Below are 19,512 nucleotides of genomic sequence, written 5' to 3' on the forward strand. Positions count from 1 at the left end.
AAAACCCTGGACTCAACTCTAACTAATTGACTAACTTTATTTATAGTGCACCAGTCATACATCACATGCTGAACATAAAAAGAACATTAGTTTAATAAATGACACAAACATTGGACATTTAAATGAGCTAAATATATATTTATGAGATGAAGGCCGACAGAAATAGATTTGATTTGAAATGTGTAAATGCCCCCAGCGACAGCTGCTCAGCGCCACACTAAGTGGGCATCCCCAACCTGATTATCCCCTCATGGCACCAGATCTCATCAAGCTCTATTGAATTTCTTACCCTGAGAAAGGTTTGTAATCCAATCAGTAGAGTTGATTTTAGCTGCCTGGTGTTTTTCTGTGCTTCAAAGTGAATCCACTTAGACGAGGAAAAGCTGAAAACTATGAATGTAGTCAACCTAAAAACACTCTCTGTAGTTTATCATCCCTGTATGTGCTAGTGTAGCCTCCTGCTTCACATCAGTAAAGTACTGCACCATCACAGCTCTGCTCTGTAGTCTGTAACAAAGGCTGCCTGTGTATCTCACCATCTCCAGTGGCAGCCATTCAGACAGTCAATAGAGGAGATTAACAAAGGGAAGGCGGCTGTCGCTCTGCTTTCTGACTAACTGACAGACGGGATGCTAATCCTTCCTCACTGCGATCTGAGCGAGATGGAGCAGAACCATGAAAAGAAACTCACTTTAGAGGAGGTGTAAAGAGGCGGAGAGATGTGTGAGCATGAACATGTACTGCATGTCTGCATGTGTCCTGAGGCTCTGCCTACACTGACGGATAAACTGCACGTTTCTGAAAAGAGGCGACTTTTAGGAAGCTGTCGTTCACATAGCGTCTCCTGTGGTGGCCCGTAATGCTCTGAAAATACTTTAACAAACATACTGTAACGTGTCTATGTCTTAGTGTAAATATGAGAGCCAATGAGACACATTGTCTAACTGCTCCATTGACTGGAGCGTATCCTGAATGTGTTCGCTGTTGAGCAATATGTTCAAATGTTGCAACCGGCCACGTGAGCCCAACAACCGGCGAATGCTGATACATAAAGGTGTGGAGATGTGATCGAGTTCTCTACGTTCCACAAGCGCTCTTAGCCTTTTAAGTCTAATAAATAAAAATAAATAAACATACGTTTAAGCGTTTCTACATGATAAGTCCTCCTTGACTTTGAAAACACCGATGTGCTGCCCTGTCAGAAAAATACAACCGTGCACCTACTGAATTAAAGTTTCTCTGTTTCACCAAACTGAGACGAGCTTAGTCTCCCCGTTCATCGTGAAACACACTTCACTCCAACTCAACAACACAATAAAACTCCCCAAAACCATCCTGGTGATTCCTTCTACTGCTCCAACAATCACCATCTCTTGTCCAAATAAAACCTCAGTTCACAATGCAGAGAAGCATTCGTGGCCTGTATTTCTCTATGTATATTCATAGAGGTTTAAAAAAAGCTTTTGTCACAGTTGCCGCCTGGACAGGCCTCTAACTGGTTCAAGAGGTATTTATCAGACCGGCATCAGTGTGTGAGGGCAGGACACTCGGCCGCAGAGCTCTGTCACAAACCTCTCACACATCTTTGTTCATATCCATCTCGAGCTTACCCATTGTAAATTAAAGTTAAATAGTATTGGTGGGTGTGACCGTGGCCGTGACACCTACAACAAATCACACCCCAACACTGTTTATAATATTAGGCCTCAACTAACGGATATTTTTCTAGATTAATAGAAAATGTCTTTAAATGTCTGTTTAGATGTTCACTTTAATATGATATAAAACTCTCTCCATATGAGAGACTGAAAACTGATCTTTCTGCCTTTTGTTGCATGAAAAATTACTTAAAATTATCAAAATAGTTGTCGGTTAAAAGTCGTTGCAGCTCTAATATCCATAAAAGTTCATGTTCTTTGCGTCGACTGCAGACTATTCTGAGCACGGATCTGTGCAGTAGATGAACCTGCGCTCAGTTAATCCGGCTACAGTTGATGGACACACACAGCTCTGTTTCTCACAGTGTAGCTCTATACTTAGTGTTTCATGAGGACTGGCGTCAGTGTTGTTTTTGCCCGGCTATAGAAAAAACAAGTCTAACTTATAAAATCTGATTTAGACGACTTTATGGCCTTGGCCTGCTGTAGTGAATACCACTGCAGATCTCGTGACTGCAGTAGTCTGGAGGGCTACTGTGGGGGTAGAGGTGTGCTTTCAGGCTCCTCTGTCCATCTAGAGCAGGGGTGTCACTCATTTTAGTTCAGGGGCCACATGCAGCACAATATGATCTCAAGTGGGCCGGACCAGTAACATCACAGCATAACAACCTGTAAATAACAACAACTCCACATCTTCATTCTGAAAATGTTCACATTTAATGAACTATCTTTTTACAAAACATTCTGAACAACCTGAAATTACTTAAGAAAAAAATGTACAATTTCAACAATAGTATCAGTTTATCATTTACACATGTGTGTTACAACTTACAGATCAGTGTGTCTACAAAGACACAACACATTTAGTCACAGGTATCTGGAACAGTATTTTACTTTATGATCAAAACAACTAATCTTTACACTTTGCAAAGTCATCCCGCGGGCCGGACTGGACCCTCTGGCGGGCCGGTTTTGGCCCGCGGGCCGCATGTTTAACCCCCCTGATCTATAGCATGCATTTAATAAATATAAAACATATGAATGCCAAAGCTGTTTGTCGTGTGTTGCTATGTGATGAGCTACAATCCATCTGAACGCTTTGTTCACGCTTTGATTGTTCCAACCATCTGTCCTCACTTCCCTCCTGCTCCTCCCTCACTTTTTATTACCAGCCCACTTTCACATATGACCTGAAACACAGACACGGACAGAGCTGAGTGACCTTTAGTGTTAAGTGATTCATCCTCATTGTTTTTCTTCTTCCCCTTTTTTCTTATCATCTTCTACTCCCCCGTCTCTCGCTTCAGCTTGTACAAAATGCTCTTAAACTCGAGCCGCCGTAGATCTCACATGGCTCATGTTTTAGCTGCTTTGGCTGCCTGAGAAGTTCAGGATTTGATGTTAAGATTTTTTTAATCACTTATAAGGCACCACATGGCCTTGGTCCTGCCTACATCTACAAGCTCTGAACTCGTACACCACCGCAGCGGTAGAGTGGAGTTGTTCTAGACATCTAGAACTTCTTTAAGTTGGCGTTTCTATCTTTTGAAGAGGTGATCTGGCTGCGTATGTGTATGTGTTGTGTGCTTGGTATGTTTTCTTCTTGTGTTCTGTATGTATGTTGATTTAAAGCACTTTGTAACCTGCGTTAGAACGAGGTGCAATATAAATAAAGTTGTACTAACTCTCTTGCTCTCTGTCTCATAGGGCTGTGGTGGAGAAGTATCTCCTGGAGAAGTCTCGTCTGGTCTCCAGAGAGAAGAACGAGAGGTGAGGAGGGACATTAGGGGTCTTGACCCTTCACCCCCACTAACCTTCATGGGGCCCTCTGTACAAACATGGGAAGCCTCTGATGGTCACACATGAAGTTCAGCTTCAGTCTTAGATGTTCATCTGCTGAAACACTTGCACGCCCACACACTCACACATGCAGACTCTTTAGATTGAGATACTTGATACCTAAATGCATTTAATCCAGAATTAAGGCCTTAATTTGTATTAAATTGTCTTAAATCAGTCTTTCAATGCTAAGACATGGGACGTAGGATTTTGAAGTTGCATTTTAAAACCTCAAAATTATTGTGAACGTTTTATCTTTTAAAAATAATTCAAACATTGCGTCTAAAATTTGATTTAAATTTAATTTTGAGTGGCACTAAAAATGTATCTAATGTGCCTTAATCTGTAGGAACCCTGTACATACAGTATGTAGTAACTGTGTGTCCATAGTGAACTGAACAAGTGATATCAAAGTGGACAGTGCGGACGTAGCAGTGATGCATCATCGTACAGTTTGCTGTTGTGACCGTCAGATTCTGCTTTGTGTCGGGTGTTGCTATACAAACAAGAGATACAAACATTACTGTCTCACTCACCATGTCGTCGCTCACTCTTCCTGCAAGTCTTGCAACACTTTGTTACTCACTGTGTGACATTCACTACGACGAGACTTAGATTAGAATAGATTGACTTTATTGTCCACCTCCAGTGGAAATTTGTCTTTGGCTTCTCCAAGAGCAGCAATGCTTCATACAATACACATAACACCTTTAAACATACACATATACGATAGTGCAAATGGGCATGTAGCAGCAACAAGTTCTAGAAATAATAAAGTAGTTAACTTTATAAAACAGCAAGCGTTCCCTGATTCAGTCACATGCTGTTCATTGCCTGTATGATGTAGGGAATGACTTGCAAATCATCTTCTCTGCAACGTTTACAATGTTGGACCAATCTAGCAGATCTGTACACACACACACACACACACACACACACACACACACACACACACACACACACACACACACACACACACACACACACACACACACACACACACACACACACACACACACAGGGGTTAGTGTTTAAATCCACAACCTACCTCTGAGCAGCTCAGTTGCAGCCTTGATGCCTTGCATATAACAATATATAAGTGGAAAGTGTTTCCTGTCCAGATTTTTCCAGCTAGTTTTGGAAAACGTAGTCAAGATGTCAGCGTCCGTTAATCACCTGGCCTACAGTTGCTGTTGTGCATCTTTCCTGTCTGGTCAGGGAGTGACTCCACTGCATGATGTAATTGTTTCTTAGTGATAAGTGAGGAAACTCATTACTCCTGTTTGCTTTTACAACAAAGCTTTGTCGTCTATCTACCTGCCTGACCACTGATAGCGAGTGGAAAACTGATCTCATTGAGATCCAGACATTGTCTTCTTTCTATTTGCCTAATACAATGTGTTGACTCTCGGTTTATTAGCAAAACTTTATCACCTGCTGACTTGTGGCCATAAACTGTAAAGCTCATATCCACTGCTCAGCACATAACCAAACAAACAAATGATGGATGAATATATGAATGAATTCATCCTTTGAAGAGCAGTTTAAATAAACATTTATTGCAGTAATTATTTTGTGTAAGTAAAAGTGATTCAATGATCAACATTGAAACATATACTCAGCTTTAAAATACGCTTTTATTTTGAAATTCCCATAGCATCTAAGTGCACCTTCTTCCTACAGAGCCCAGTAATAAATTATAAATTATATTTGAGTTACTTTTTGGGAGCAAATACTGTATTGTTGTCCAAATAATTGATATTATCTTGTATTGTGATCAAACACAGAGTGTCTGATGCATTTATGGTTTTAAACGGCCGAACTCGCAGCAGAAGCCTTATGATGCTCCTCCGACCTTGTTTCTATTCTGGAGCGTCAAATGAGGAACCAGCAAACAAAGTTGTTTGGTTAGAGCTAAAATCAGCTGTCGCTTTATAACTTAATGGCCTCGGGGCTTTATTGTGTCATCTCATTTTTCTTTTAATGTGAGCACTTACTGCCCTGGCGGTGCTGGTGTTTATTTAAAAAAATCAATGTGTCTAATAAATCAACTTTAAATAAATAATCAAAGGGCAGACCAGCATAATTATCGGTTGCTTTCCCTCTGTAACACCGTGTACAGCTGCGAGTGGAAGGACTTATATCTAGCAGGTGGCGTGACGTCAATTTAAAGAATGTTGCCTAAATATCGACCTTTTCTTGAAAAGCAGCTGGATCTGTCAGGTTGGCATTTCAAGTCTGATCCCTGCAGTGCGCCGTGTGCAGAATCAGTTTCTGCTACTCGAACCGTGCATTTGGCCTTTTCATCCAGGATGTGTGCAGAGTTTGTGTGTAGCTCAGGCTTAAAGAACAATCTGTGTTGTTTTTCTAGGAACTACCACGTGTTCTACTACCTGTTGTTGGGAGCGTCGGAGGAGGAGAGGAAGGAGTTCAAGCTGCTGCCGCCTGAAGAATACTTCTACCTCAAGCAGGTACAGTACGGCTCCCCTGTCCATCCATTCTCCCCCGTTCACTCTGCTCAGCCCCCGTGAATAACCTTCCAATCTCGTTAATGCACTACGACCCGCTGTTGCGTGTGATTTGACCTTTAAGGTAATTCACTGTGAGCGGACCCTGTATTCATGAAGACTGTCAAGCTTGTGAATAAGCTGCTGTATACCCTCCCAGCTTACTGTGCACATGTGCGCTGCATGTTAATGAAGCAGCCTTTGTTCTCTCTCCTTTTCATTCCCCCTCATCCTCCTTTTCATTCACCTCTTTCCATCACCTGTTTGTTTGTCCATGTTGTGCTTTTGCTGTCTTCTCATCTTTATACACTTTATACATGTTCTCATCTTTATACACTTTATACATGTTCTCATCTTTATACACTTTATACATGTTCTCATCTTTATACACTTTATACATGTTCTTATCTTTATACATGTTCTCATTTTTATACATGTTCTTATCTTTATACATGTTCTTATCTTTATACACGTTCTTATCTTTATACATGTTCTCATTTTATACATGTTCTTATCTTTATACATGTTCTTATCTTTATACACGTTCTTATCTTTATACATGTTCTCATTTTATACATGTTCTTATCTTTATACATGTTCTTATCTTTATACACTTTATACATGTTCTTATCTTTATACATGTTCTTATCTTTATACATGTTCTCATCTTTATACATGTTCTCATCTTTATACATGTTCTTATCTTTATACATGTTCTTATCTTTATACATTTTATACATGTTCTTATCTTTATACATGTTCTTATCTTTATACACTTTATACATGTTCTTATCTTTATACATGTTCTTATCTTTATACATGTTCTCATCTTTATACATGTTCTCATCTTTATACATGTTCTTATCTTCATACATGTTCTCATTTTATACATGTTCTTATCTTCATACATGTTCTCATTTTATACATGTTCTTATCTTTATACATGTTCTTATCTTTATACACTTTATACATGTTCTCATCTTTATACATGTTCTGATCTTTATACATGTTCTTATCTTTATACACTTTATACATGTTCTTATCTTTATACACTTTATACATGTTCTTATCTTTATACATGTTCTTATCTTTATACACGTTCTTATCTTTATACATGTTCTCATTTATACATGTTCTTATCTTTATACATGTTCTTATCTTTATACACGTTCTTATCTTTATACATGTTCTCATTTTATACATGTTCTTATCTTTATACATGTTCTTATCTTTATACACTTTATACATGTTCTTATCTTTATACATGTTCTTATCTTTATACATGTTCTCATCTTTATACATGTTCTCATCTTTATACATGTTCTTATCTTCATACATGTTCTCATTTTATACATGTTCTTATCTTCATACATGTTCTCATTTTATACATGTTCTTATCTTTATACATGTTCTTATCTTTATACACTTTATACATGTTCTCATCTTTATACATGTTCTGATCTTTATACATGTTCTTATCTTTATACACTTTATACATGTTCTTATCTTTATACATGTTCTTATCTTTATACACTTTATACATGTTCTTATCTTTATACATGTTCTTATCTTGATACACTTATAACATGTTCTTATCTTTATACATTTCTTATCTTTATACACTTTATACATGTTCTTATCTTTATACATGTTCTTATCTTTATACATGTTCGGATCTTTATACATGTTCTTATCTTAATACACTTTATACATGTTCTTATCTTTATACATGTTTCTTATCTTTATACACTTTATACATGTTCTTATCTTTATACACTTTATACATGTTCTTATCTTTATACATGTTCTCATTTTATACATGTTCTTATCTTTATACATGTTCTCATTTTATACATGTTCTTATCTTTATACATGTTCTTATCTTTATACACTTTATACTTTCTTATCTTTATACATGTTCTTATCTTTATACATGTTCTTATCTTTATACATGTTCTTATCTTTATACACTTTATACATGTTCTTATCTTTATACACTTTATACATGTTCTTATCTTTATACATGTTCTTATCTTTATACACTTTATACATGTTCTTATCTTTATACATGTTCTCATCTTTATACATGTTCTCATCTTTATACATGTTCTCATCTTTATACATGTTCTTATCTTTATACATGTTCTTATCTTCATACATGTTCTCATTTTATACATGTTCTTATCTTTATACATGTTCTTATCTTTATACACTTTATACATGTTCTCATCTTTATACATGTTCTTATCTTTATACATGTTCTTATCTTTATACACTTTATACATGTTCTCATCTTTATACATGTTCTGATCTTTATACATGTTCTTATCTTTATACACTTTATACATGTTCTTATCTTTATACACTTTATACATGTTCTTATCTTTATACATGTTCTTATCTTTATACACGTTCTTATCTTTATACATGTTCTCATTTTATACATGTTATCTTTATACATGTTCTCATTTTATACATGTTCTTATCTTTATACATGTTCTTATCTTTATACACTTTATACATGTTCTTATCTTTATACATGTTCTTATCTTTATACATGTTCTCATCTTTATACATGTTCTCATCTTTATACATGTTCTTATCTTCATACATGTTCTCATTTTATACATGTTCTTATCTTCATACATGTTCTCATTTTATACATGTTCTTATCTTTATACATGTTCTTATCTTTATACACTTTATACATGTTCTCATCTTTATACATGTTCTGATCTTTATACATGTTCTTATCTTTATACACTTTATACATGTTCTTATCTTTATACATGTTCTTATCTTTATACACTTTATACATGTTCTTATCTTTATACATGTTCTTATCTTTATACACTTTATACATGTTCTCATCTTTATACATGTTCTGATCTTTATACATGTTCTTATCTTTATACACTTTATACATGTTCTTATCTTTATACATGTTCTTATCTTTATACACTTTATACATGTTCTTATCTTTATACATGTTCTTATCTTTATACACTTTATACATGTTCTTATCTTTATACATGTTCTTATCTTTATACACTTTATACATGTTCTTATCTTTATACATGTTCTTATCTTTATACACTTTATACATGTTCTTATCTTTATACATGTTCTTATCTTTATACATGTTCTGATCTTTATACATGTTCTTATCTTAATACACTTTATACATGTTCTTATCTTTATACATGTTCTTATCTTTATACACTTTATACATGTTCTTATCTTTATACACTTTATACATGTTCTTATCTTTATACATGTTCTCATTTTATACATGTTCTTATCTTTATACATGTTCTCATTTTATACATGTTCTTATCTTTATACATGTTCTTATCTTTATACACTTTATACATGTTCTTATCTTTATACATGTTCTTATCTTTATACATGTTCTTATCTTTATACATGTTCTTATCTTTATACACTTTATACATGTTCTCATCTTTATACATGTTCTCGTCTTTATACATGTTCTCATTTTATACATGTTCTTATCTTTATACACTTTATACATGTTCTTATCTTTATACACCTACTGACTGTATTTAATTAAAATGTTGTGGTACATGATATAAATCCTCCTCAGCATATTCTCCAAACACAACAAATGAACAATACAACATTATAATACTTTAGCAACACATGTTTAAAATAACAATTATTTCTCAAATGATCACAGATCAGCTTTATAATTATACAAACAATCCTTTGTTATCTAGAATTTATCCAATCTATTCTAATAGCATTAACTGAAGGAGCACTTAATCCTCTGGAAGCTTGTTCCTTGTTTTTACAGCACACATGCAGAGAAACACTTCATAGCTGGGTGACAGGCTATATATATATATATATATATATATATATATATATATTCTGCAAACAAGCTTATAGGTCTCAATCATGTCACCTCTGCGGGCCAATTAATCCGGCCCCTGCACCCTCCCACTCTGTTTGTAGTCACACTCGCAGCTGAATGAAGCATCCGAAAAATATAAATACAGCAGCAAGCTTCGGGACGAACTTCCTTCTCTTCGGCAGAAACAGAAACTGTCGTAACTTTCTGTAATCGTGTGTTTGTAGCAGCATCTTTCACAAGCGGGAACTTGTGGAGCAAAATAAAACTTTCATGCTTCTTTGATGAACATCTTCTAGTTTTTACAAGAGTCCTAAATACAATGTAACCTTTAGGTTGTTTTAACATCTGTATGACAATAATAAACGTCCATGACGGACGGAGTTGCACGTCCAACTGAAAAACCAAGCCCGGTGTTGCCAACTAGCTTTTAGCACAAGCTTCAAAAGTCGCTAAATGTAGCGAGAAAGTTGGCAACACTGGCAGCCCGTCCCCTCAGGCCTCCCTCCGAACCTGCTCCCCCAAAATGAACATAAACAACAAACATGGCTGTTGTAACTACTCACAGCTGTCAAGACTCCTGCAGCAGCCACAGATTAGATGCAAATTCCAGATGTGATCTCAACAAGGATTTATATAATGGTAGAGATATTTCCTCCCTTTCGGTAGCATTGAGTTTGCCTTTTTGACTTTATTCACAAATGTGCGTGTTGAATTCCAGTGAACTATCCCCCACTACACCGGCATCCTTTTTCCTCTTCCACTCGCTGCATCGCTGATTCTCCCACTGAATAATAACCATCATTTAATTCCTTTGTTTTCTCCTGTAGCAAAACTTTAAGATAGAAGATGAGGAAGATCTGCGGCACGACTTCGAGAGGCTGCAGCAGGCGATGGAGATGGTCGGCTTCCTTCCTGCCACCAAGAAACAGTAAGTGAATCAGTGACCGTGTTCAGTACATCGTGTTTGATGCAGGAGACATAATGTTCTTCCAGACATGTTGTTCCACTCCGTCATAGATCTTATTTTGGTCTGAGTCACATTTCATGTAAATTACATTAAAGGCAGTTTAGAGCACCAACCGCACAACAATAGCATCTAATTGACTAATGCAGCAGTTTATTAGAAACCGTGTGCGGCTGCAGCCCCATACAGTGATGCAATGCTGCTATTCACTTTAATACTTCTCCAACATCAACAGATGATGAGACTGAAGAGCAGCGCGTGCAGCACTCTTCCTGCATCTTATGACTGTTGCTTTCTGCTTACACGTCTTTTGTGACCGCGTTGCAGGATCTTTTCTGTGCTGTCGGCCATCTTGTATCTGGGCAACGTGACCTACAGGAGGAAGTCCACAGGCCGAGATGAGGGGCTGGATGTGGGACCACCAGAGGTTTTGGCTACGCTCTCTGACCTGCTGAAGGTAACATTTGTGTTTGCAGTGAACGACAAGTGATCAAACTATCATTTCCTTTGTAATAACGACTGAAACTACAAAACCTTCTGGGCCATAAGACACATTTTCACCATTACCTCTGTAATTGAACCTCATTGTTTAGATCTGTGTTCAAACTGTAAAAAGGTGGAAGTTGAAGACTTTCTTTTAAAGATTGTTGAAGCCAGATGTTACAAAACTGATGAGTAAGACAAAAGGCTGATTTCTTTTAGACCAGTGCTCAGATCAGTCATGATCTAAAACGGTGCAAGTTAAATATATATTTGTTGTTTTTTGGTTTATGTCTGACCTGTGAACAAGTGGGCACTTTAAAATAACCTCAAATGTATTTGTGTTTTAATGAACTACTTTTTCTAAGTAGCTTCAGTAAACCAACATGTCTCCCGAGAGAAACGGCTGTGAAGTCATTAGTATCTCCCCAACACTGTGTGGCTCCATACTTGATTTAGTTTGAATTTGTTTACACAATAAAACAAAGCAACTGAAACATCCAACAAAGATTTAAGTTGTGCAGGTGAGATAAAAAACAGCAACTTCAACCTTAGAGGCCTAAGAACATTCAAACGTCACGTAAACAAACTTAAAGGAAAGAACATAAATCGAGTGGTCTGTGACTTTCCGCTGTGTGTGTTCCCTCTCAGGTGAAAGAGGAGCTGCTGGTTGAGGCGCTGACGAAGAGGAAAACTGTGACTGTCAACGACAAGCTGATCCTCCCCTACAGCCACTCTGAGGTAAACGCCATCGCTGCCACCCGCCAGCGCTGTGATCGTGTCACTGAGCACCAATCAGTGGCTTCTTCACTTTTAACACCGACAGTGTTTCTCTTCTCGTCTGTGTTTTTGTTTTCCTATCCTCAGTTTTCTCCTTTTTAAATCTGTTTATGTTTACCTACATCAGAATGTTGTTGTATATTGTTTGTATGAACAAAGTTACAGAGTAAAGATACTTTTACTTCACTTGAGTATTTCCATTTTCTGCTACTTTCTACTTCTACTCCACGTTTTACTCCTCTACATTTGTTTTGATGATTTAAATAAGCAGTCACTTTGTAGATCCAGATTAGTAATATTAGTAATAATAGTATAATCCACAAATGAATTATGATGTAATATTATAGATTAAAATCAAGATTTCCCCGGGGGAAGTTCAAAAGATACTCAGCACTATATGAAGTATTTAAAGTGATGCTAATCACTAATTATAATCCAATAATATAATAAACATGTATATAATAATTGTGGTACTTTAAGTTTATTTTGATGGGAATACTTTTGTGCTTTTACTTAAGTAACATTTCAGTAGGCAGAGTATTTCTACACAGTGCGTCTTCCTCACAATGTGTGTCGCCCTCTTGTTCCCATCAGGCCATCACAGCCAGAGACTCGATGGCCAAATCTCTGTACAGCGCCTTGTTTGACTGGATCGTGCTGCGCATCAATCACGCTCTGCTGAACAAGAAAGATATGGAGGAATCTGTCCCAGTAAGACTCAGACTCACACACACAACAGTGGACATTAAAGGTTTCCTCCGCTGACATACCTGAAGGAACTTCATTTGGATGTTACAGAAGAAAACTGTCATTAAATGTTATTGTTGGATGATTGTTATGCGTTCCTCTTCCCGCTCCTCACTGGTGTTCATGATCCTCTCTTCCAGTGTTTGTCCATCGGCGTCCTGGACATCTTTGGCTTCGAGGACTTTGAGACCAACAGCTTTGAGCAGTTCTGCATCAACTATGCGAACGAGCAGCTGCAGTATTATTTTAACCATCACATCTTCAACCTGGAGCAGGTGAGTGGCTGCGTTTTCCTCCCGCACAATCTTTCTTCTCCGCCGTGATCAGACTCACGACTCCCTTCTCGGCTCTGTGTTTATAATAATTGACTTCTTAAGTGGTGACTCATCCAAACAGTTCCTCTCTGAAGGGAGGAAAGGTTACGCTGGTTTATCTTCTCCTTCGGAGTCTGATGACAACAGGAATACAAAGTTACATTTACTGTTAACATATTGAGTTATTTAGTCAAACTCGACTTTCAGCACGCACGTTATATTACATCTGCGTGTTCTTGAGTATTTCTACATTTAAAAGATCAACAGTGAAATTGTCAAACTTCCAAACATGGCTTGATGAGTTTATTCACCAACATGTTCTGTCGTTCCTCAACCAGGAGGAGTACCAAGCGGAGGGAATCACCTGGCACAACATCGACTACACAGACAACGTGGGCTGCATCCATCTCATCAGCAAGAAGCCCACGGGCCTGCTCTACCTGCTGGATGAGGAGAGCAAGTAAGAACAGCTGCAGGCCAATCACAAAGCATCTTATAATGTACACAGACGAAACACACAAACAGAAAAGGAAAGCAAGAAGTCTGTGTAGCAGAGAATCACATGCACGCTTTAGAAAAGCCGCTGATTCATGTCTTTCGCTGCGAGTATGAATTATTGTTTTTATTCAGTTAAAGCTTTCTGTTAATCTGTTGCATATTTCCTTTTCCCTCTCCTCTCCGTTCCTCTCTCTGTGCCTGCGCTCCAGTTTTCCCCATGCCACAGATGAGACATTATTAGCCAAATTCAAGCAGCAGCACCAGGGGAACAAGTACTTTGTCCCCACGCCGGTCATGGAGCCCGCCTTCGTCATTCAACACTTTGCTGGGAAAGTCAAATATCAAATCAAGGTAAGGAGGTCGGACAGAGAACGTAAGAAAAGGCTTTGAAGCATTCTTACACTTCAATATGTCCGACACCGTTTGTGTGTTGATGAGGCCGTTTTTAATTCCACCAGGATTTCCGGGAGAAGAACACGGACCACATGCGTCCAGACATCGTGGCAGTTGTTGCGGAGCAGCGACCGCGCATATGTCCGGCAGCTCATCGGCATGGACCCGGTGGCCATGTTTAGATGGGGCATCCTGCGCGCCACCATCAGAGGCATCGCTGCTTTTAATGAAGCGGGACGCTCCTGGGCCTCCAAAACTTCAGGTACGGGATTTGAATTCTTTATTGTCGTATCGTGCACATCATGTGGCTTTAGAAGACGTGAAGACGATACAAGAGAAACGCTTCTTTCCATCATTTTACCGCTTGGTCTTAAACTAAGTATTCTGCCAAGGCAAATAAAATCTGCTGCTGAAGCACAACTCAAGTGTTTATAGACGTCCAGCCAACAGGAATCTACGTCAGCGGTCATTCTTTAATAAGTACATCCCTATTGTCCTGATATCACAGAGTAAGCTGCAATAAAAGAACTAAAGACACTGTTGGTATATTTCATTATGGGTAGACTGCAGAACATTTAACAACTTCAGTGCAGATGTGTCTCTGTATTCATCCTCTCAGCTGACTTCCTGACTGGCTTCCTCAACCGTCCAGACTATTGACATGGAAGCCTTTATTCTTTTTGTTTTTGTTTTAGGTGTTGTCCGTCCAATCTCCAGAACTCCTCTCGGAGAGCTTCAGCGATCCAACGCCCCGGTGGACAGAATGTACAAGTAAGTCATCTAAAACTATTAAAGGTTTTCTCACTTTGTTGGTTTTGGAGTGATTTCCTGTCAGGTCTGTGTCCTCTGGAGGAACCTGTGCTCTGTAGGACTGTGGACGTGGAGGCCGACTGTTAATAACTGTTGCTTTTCTTCCATGACTCATACAGACGGGTTGTTTTAAACAGGATCAATATAACGAAGCTGCAACCTTTGCTCCACTTATAATCCACACAGCAGCACGTTTCCTTGTTCAAGGTGAAGGAAATGTTTCAGTGTGTTGGTGAGCGCCACTTTTCTGCTGGATGAGATGAGGAAGGAAGATCTCAGACACGTACACTCTGTCACAGCTGTTCACGTCACCCTGACGGAGGAATCCTCCTTCACCTCGTCTCAGTCGCACGTATCCTCTCCACCTGTTGGTGACCCCACTGTGTGCGGTTCTCTCCTCTCCCCTCCACAGACGAGCCTCTATGCTCGATTTCTGCTTTGATCACTCAGAGGAGCGCCCTCTAGAGGCCTTTGAAGACATCTTGCTAGCTATGAGAGTAAGAAGTAAGTGAATTTGGTGGGGAGGAGAAAAGAAATGAGGCCAAGCAGGAAGGAAATGTGTTTTATTTTGGACAACAGATACCGGTTTACTCCATTTTCTGAGTTTGCTCCAACCAAAAAACATCAGAATTAAAAAAAATATATATATATATATTCAACCCTCTGAACCCCAATCAGTTTCAGGACGTCACATTTTACTCACTGCTGCCTTGTTTTCACTGCAGCTTCATGGAAACAGCAGTTATAATGCCATAAGTCATAAACAAAGGGAAGCAGAGCATCATTTGAATCAAAGTGTAAACTATATGTTCAACATTTTTCAAGCGCTCAAGTGTTTGCAATACTGGGTAAGAAATGGGGGCTCCACATATACATATAACATATACATATCGTCTCCAGTCGGGTCTGTAAAGAGCAACATTTGCTGATTTTTTGCTGATTCATGTGACTGTTGTCTCAAGTCAATCAAGGCTTCCCAGTTGCACTTACAGTTTCTGGCGTAATTTTGGCAATATTATTTAAAGAAAACATGCTTGTTCAACCCTGCTGGTTGTTTTGGGGGTTCAGAGGGTTAATGGATTTCATCACAGAAGGTCCGGTATGTAAAGTCTTCTTTTAAAATGAAAGTATAGGAAGAAGTTCAGTCCACCTTTACCTTCCCTCCCTGTAATCCCCATCTCTTACTGTAGCTGTGATAATCTCTCTCCTTCCTCACGTTTATTGTTCTTGCTATGGAGCGCAGGAAGGTGTTTGTACTGGCCCACTCTGATTAGCCACAAGGATTACTTGCATCAGCTGTGGAGCTTTGGAAGCACACAAGCATTCACACACGTCCAGAGGCCCCAAGTCAAATAGACAAACAGACAAACAGAATTAGGGGAGCTTTCTCAGAACGGAACCAAACCATGAGGAATATGTGTCTCTCTGAATCTTGACCTCAGACCTCCTGCTTTCAGATCTGAAACAACTGGGTTGGGTTTTTACAGAGCAGTAACTGAACCTCCCAGCACATTGTTACCATTATTAATAATCTTCCACCCTCGAGCAGATCTGCAAACAGGGAGGTGTAGAGGTCACATTCACTGCGACTCATTTACTGTATCTGTTGCCCATTCCTTCACTGCCTGTTTTCATGGTAAGTATAGACAATTGCTGCATGGACTTAGCTCTGGGACACAGAACAGATTCCATATTAACCTCACCAGACTCAGTGTAACACCGGCCCCCGTTAAAGGAGCGTTAATCCAACAGCCTCAGTAACAACACAGTCACACAGCGAGTAACAGCCCCAGCTCTGCATGTTAACTACCACAGGCAGGGAGATGGGAATACAACCCTACGTGCTCCAATCCCTCTTTGTGTGTGTGTGTGTGTCTCTGTGTGTGTGTGTGTGTGTGTGTGTGTGTGTGCCTTATATTTAGGGCTGTACTGAATGTCCTTATGTTTTTTATTTTGCAGCTTCTATTGAAGTTTTCGAATGAAGCTTTGAGCATTCCTGTGTTTTGCAGCTGCATTTCTTTTTAACGACAGCTTCACCCTAAAACAAAGTGGGAAATAAATCTCTAAATAATTGGTAACATGGTAACATTCTTTCTTCTCAATAATTGACCGAATGTAATATTATGAGTTATTGGAAATGTTTGGATCACACGAGTCGGAAACAATATCCTGCACAGACACCGCTGGAATCTATTTCTAATAATGATCTGCAACAGAAATACCAACTTTAAACAGAATGAATAGACTTCTTATTTTTACATACGAATATTGATTAAAAATGTAAATGGAGCGTTGAAGCATCCGGTACAGCCTTAATCGTTTTACTGTTCTTAAAAGTGATATGGCAGCATGGCGGGCGGTCTGGTGGTTTCTATGTACATAAACATTTTGTGGGTTATTCTTCTGTGTGTGTGTGTGTGTGTGTGTGTGTGTGCGTGCGTGTGTGCGTGTGTGTGTGTGTGTTCTTGTCTTTGGTAACTGGTGGTGTGTTTTCTTCTAAGGTGTCCTAACCGTGGTGTTTATGTCCCGCCCCACTTTACATTTTTATTTCTCCTTATCCCCCTCTCTGTCCCTCTCCACACTGGGTGTGTGTGTGTGTGTGTGATCAGAGACATGCACGCAGAGATCATCAGCTCCATTAAGAACTTGCAGTTGGATGGTGACGACCCTCGCAAGCTGCTGCAGTCCTGGGGTCGCCTCCGCTTCCCTCGACACGTCCTCCAGTGAGTCTGCAGACAGACCTGGTCTCAGCTGTTCTCTCCACATAGATTTTCTCCCCCCCCAAAGAACAGTGTCGACTGTTCTCTCTTTGACTAACATAACCAGCAACATGTAGTTACAGCTGTCACGCGTACAGACACTCAGTGGATCATTAACCATTGTATCATTATAGACTCCTGAACATGAGTATCGGCCGATATCAGTGCACTTAAAAAAACCCAACTTTACTTATTTAGGATTTATTTCTCATCTCTGTTAAAGGAAAGTTTATTTATTCAGCACATTTCAAAGAGCTTTACAAAACATTAGAAGCATTAAGACATAGTGCAAAAGAAACGTTATTAAATGACATTTAAACCGAAAGTCTAAGTATTTCCGATACTGAGATCAGTTTCAGAACAGCTGAGTCTCAGCCTTCCTTGAAGGCTGAAGCTGAAGTGCCTTGAATACCTTCATCACTGCTGCATGAGCATCATCAGAACTCTGCTGGCATGTGAGGTCTTGTGAGAGTTTGTCCAAGCGGCCTCGCAGCATGTTTCTGACACTGCGACAGAAGGCTTTCATGTTGTGATGATGGCGTCTGTCTGAGTCTCTGCTGAGCTGACATCTCATCTCCTGCAGAAACCTCATCCTCCTCCTCACCCTCTCATTCGTGCCTCGTCTCTCCCGTCCTTCATCCCATCCTCCAGGTTCAAGCCTGGATTTCATCACTGACTGACAGCATGAAGAAGTCAGCCATCCATACTAACCCGGCTTCACACAATCCATCTGCTACTCGAACCATCATCTCGCCTCCGGCCTCGAAGCCTTCAGTCGCTGTCACTCACCCTTCATCTTCTGTCTTTCTTTCTCTCAGGAAGAACAAGAACACCAAACAGAGGCAGGTCATCCCCAAGGTAAACCGGACTGAAGAGCGAAGAGCCCGAGTTCAGGGGCGGATAAAGAAAACACTGTTTATAAGTTATATAAAACATTTTCATGGGATCTTATCGTTTTATTAGAATCATAATTACAGACACAATAATTATTTGATTCTTTGTCGATCAGCAGAAAATATTCGTCAACATTTTTGAAATTGATTCATAGTTATGTAATGTTTGATGTTTAATGCAAAGAATTCAGAACATGCTGTTTTCAGCTTCTCAAATGTGGAGATTTGCTGCTTTTCTCTTTTTTATATCATATTCAAGTGAATATCTTTAGGTTTAGACAAAGACGTTCAAAGACTTCACCTTTCAGACCATCAATTCATCTTGAAACGATCGATAATGAAAAGAATCATTACGTGCAGCCCGAATCGTAATGTTTTAATCATGATCAAGGATTGGGGTTTAACGTGACAATAGAGTGTTTTCTAAGAGGGAGAAGAATAAAAAATAAAAGATAAATAATTAATAGTAAACCGTTTTCCCGGCTGAGGTGGGTAAAGAAATCCCTTTGTCTTTATTCTCTTTGTTTCTTTGCTTTTTGATCCTGTCATGTCTCGTGTCACTAAACAATACACTGAAATGAATTCCCCGTATCACTGCTGTGCAGAGTTTACTGGATTCTCGGTCTCTGAAGTTCATTGTGAGTCTGACGCTGCACGATCGCACCACCAAGTCTCTGCTCCACGTGCACAAGAAGAAGAAGCCCCCCAGCATCAGTGCCCAGTTCCAGGTAACATCACCTACAGCAGTGTACACACAGTACACACACAGTGCACATGCAGTACACACACAGTGCACATGCAGTACACACACAGTGCACATGCAGTATACACGCAGTATACACGCAGTATACACACAGTGCACACGCAGTGCACACACAGTACACACACAGTGCACACACAGTATACACACTGTGCACACACAGTGTATACACACAGTACACACACAGTATACACACAGTACACACACAGTGCACATGCAGTACAAGCAGTATA

The 19,512-nt window shown here is 39.1% G+C and overlaps 1 protein-coding gene across 1 annotated transcript in view; it reads left to right on the forward strand.

Annotated features, from left to right (window-relative positions):
• Nucleotides 1–19,512, forward strand: part of LOC115006699 (myosin IXB) — a 67,598-nt gene that overhangs the window by 33,935 nt on the left and 14,151 nt on the right. Inside the window, 17 exon segments of the mRNA XM_029429103.1 lie at nt 3,366–3,428; nt 5,869–5,968; nt 10,709–10,809; nt 11,173–11,302; nt 11,977–12,066; nt 12,700–12,816; nt 12,993–13,127; nt 13,505–13,626; nt 13,874–14,015; nt 14,123–14,170; nt 14,172–14,319; nt 14,753–14,828; nt 15,280–15,347; nt 15,350–15,371; nt 17,477–17,590; nt 18,445–18,484; nt 19,125–19,247. Of these exon segments, the coding sequence (XP_029284963.1) occupies nt 3,366–3,428; nt 5,869–5,968; nt 10,709–10,809; nt 11,173–11,302; nt 11,977–12,066; nt 12,700–12,816; nt 12,993–13,127; nt 13,505–13,626; nt 13,874–14,015; nt 14,123–14,170; nt 14,172–14,319; nt 14,753–14,828; nt 15,280–15,347; nt 15,350–15,371; nt 17,477–17,590; nt 18,445–18,484; nt 19,125–19,247 (1,639 nt within the window).

This window comes from Cottoperca gobio, chromosome 4 (assembly GCF_900634415.1).
Source record: "Cottoperca gobio chromosome 4, fCotGob3.1, whole genome shotgun sequence".
NCBI lineage: Eukaryota > Metazoa > Chordata > Actinopteri > Perciformes > Bovichtidae > Cottoperca > Cottoperca gobio.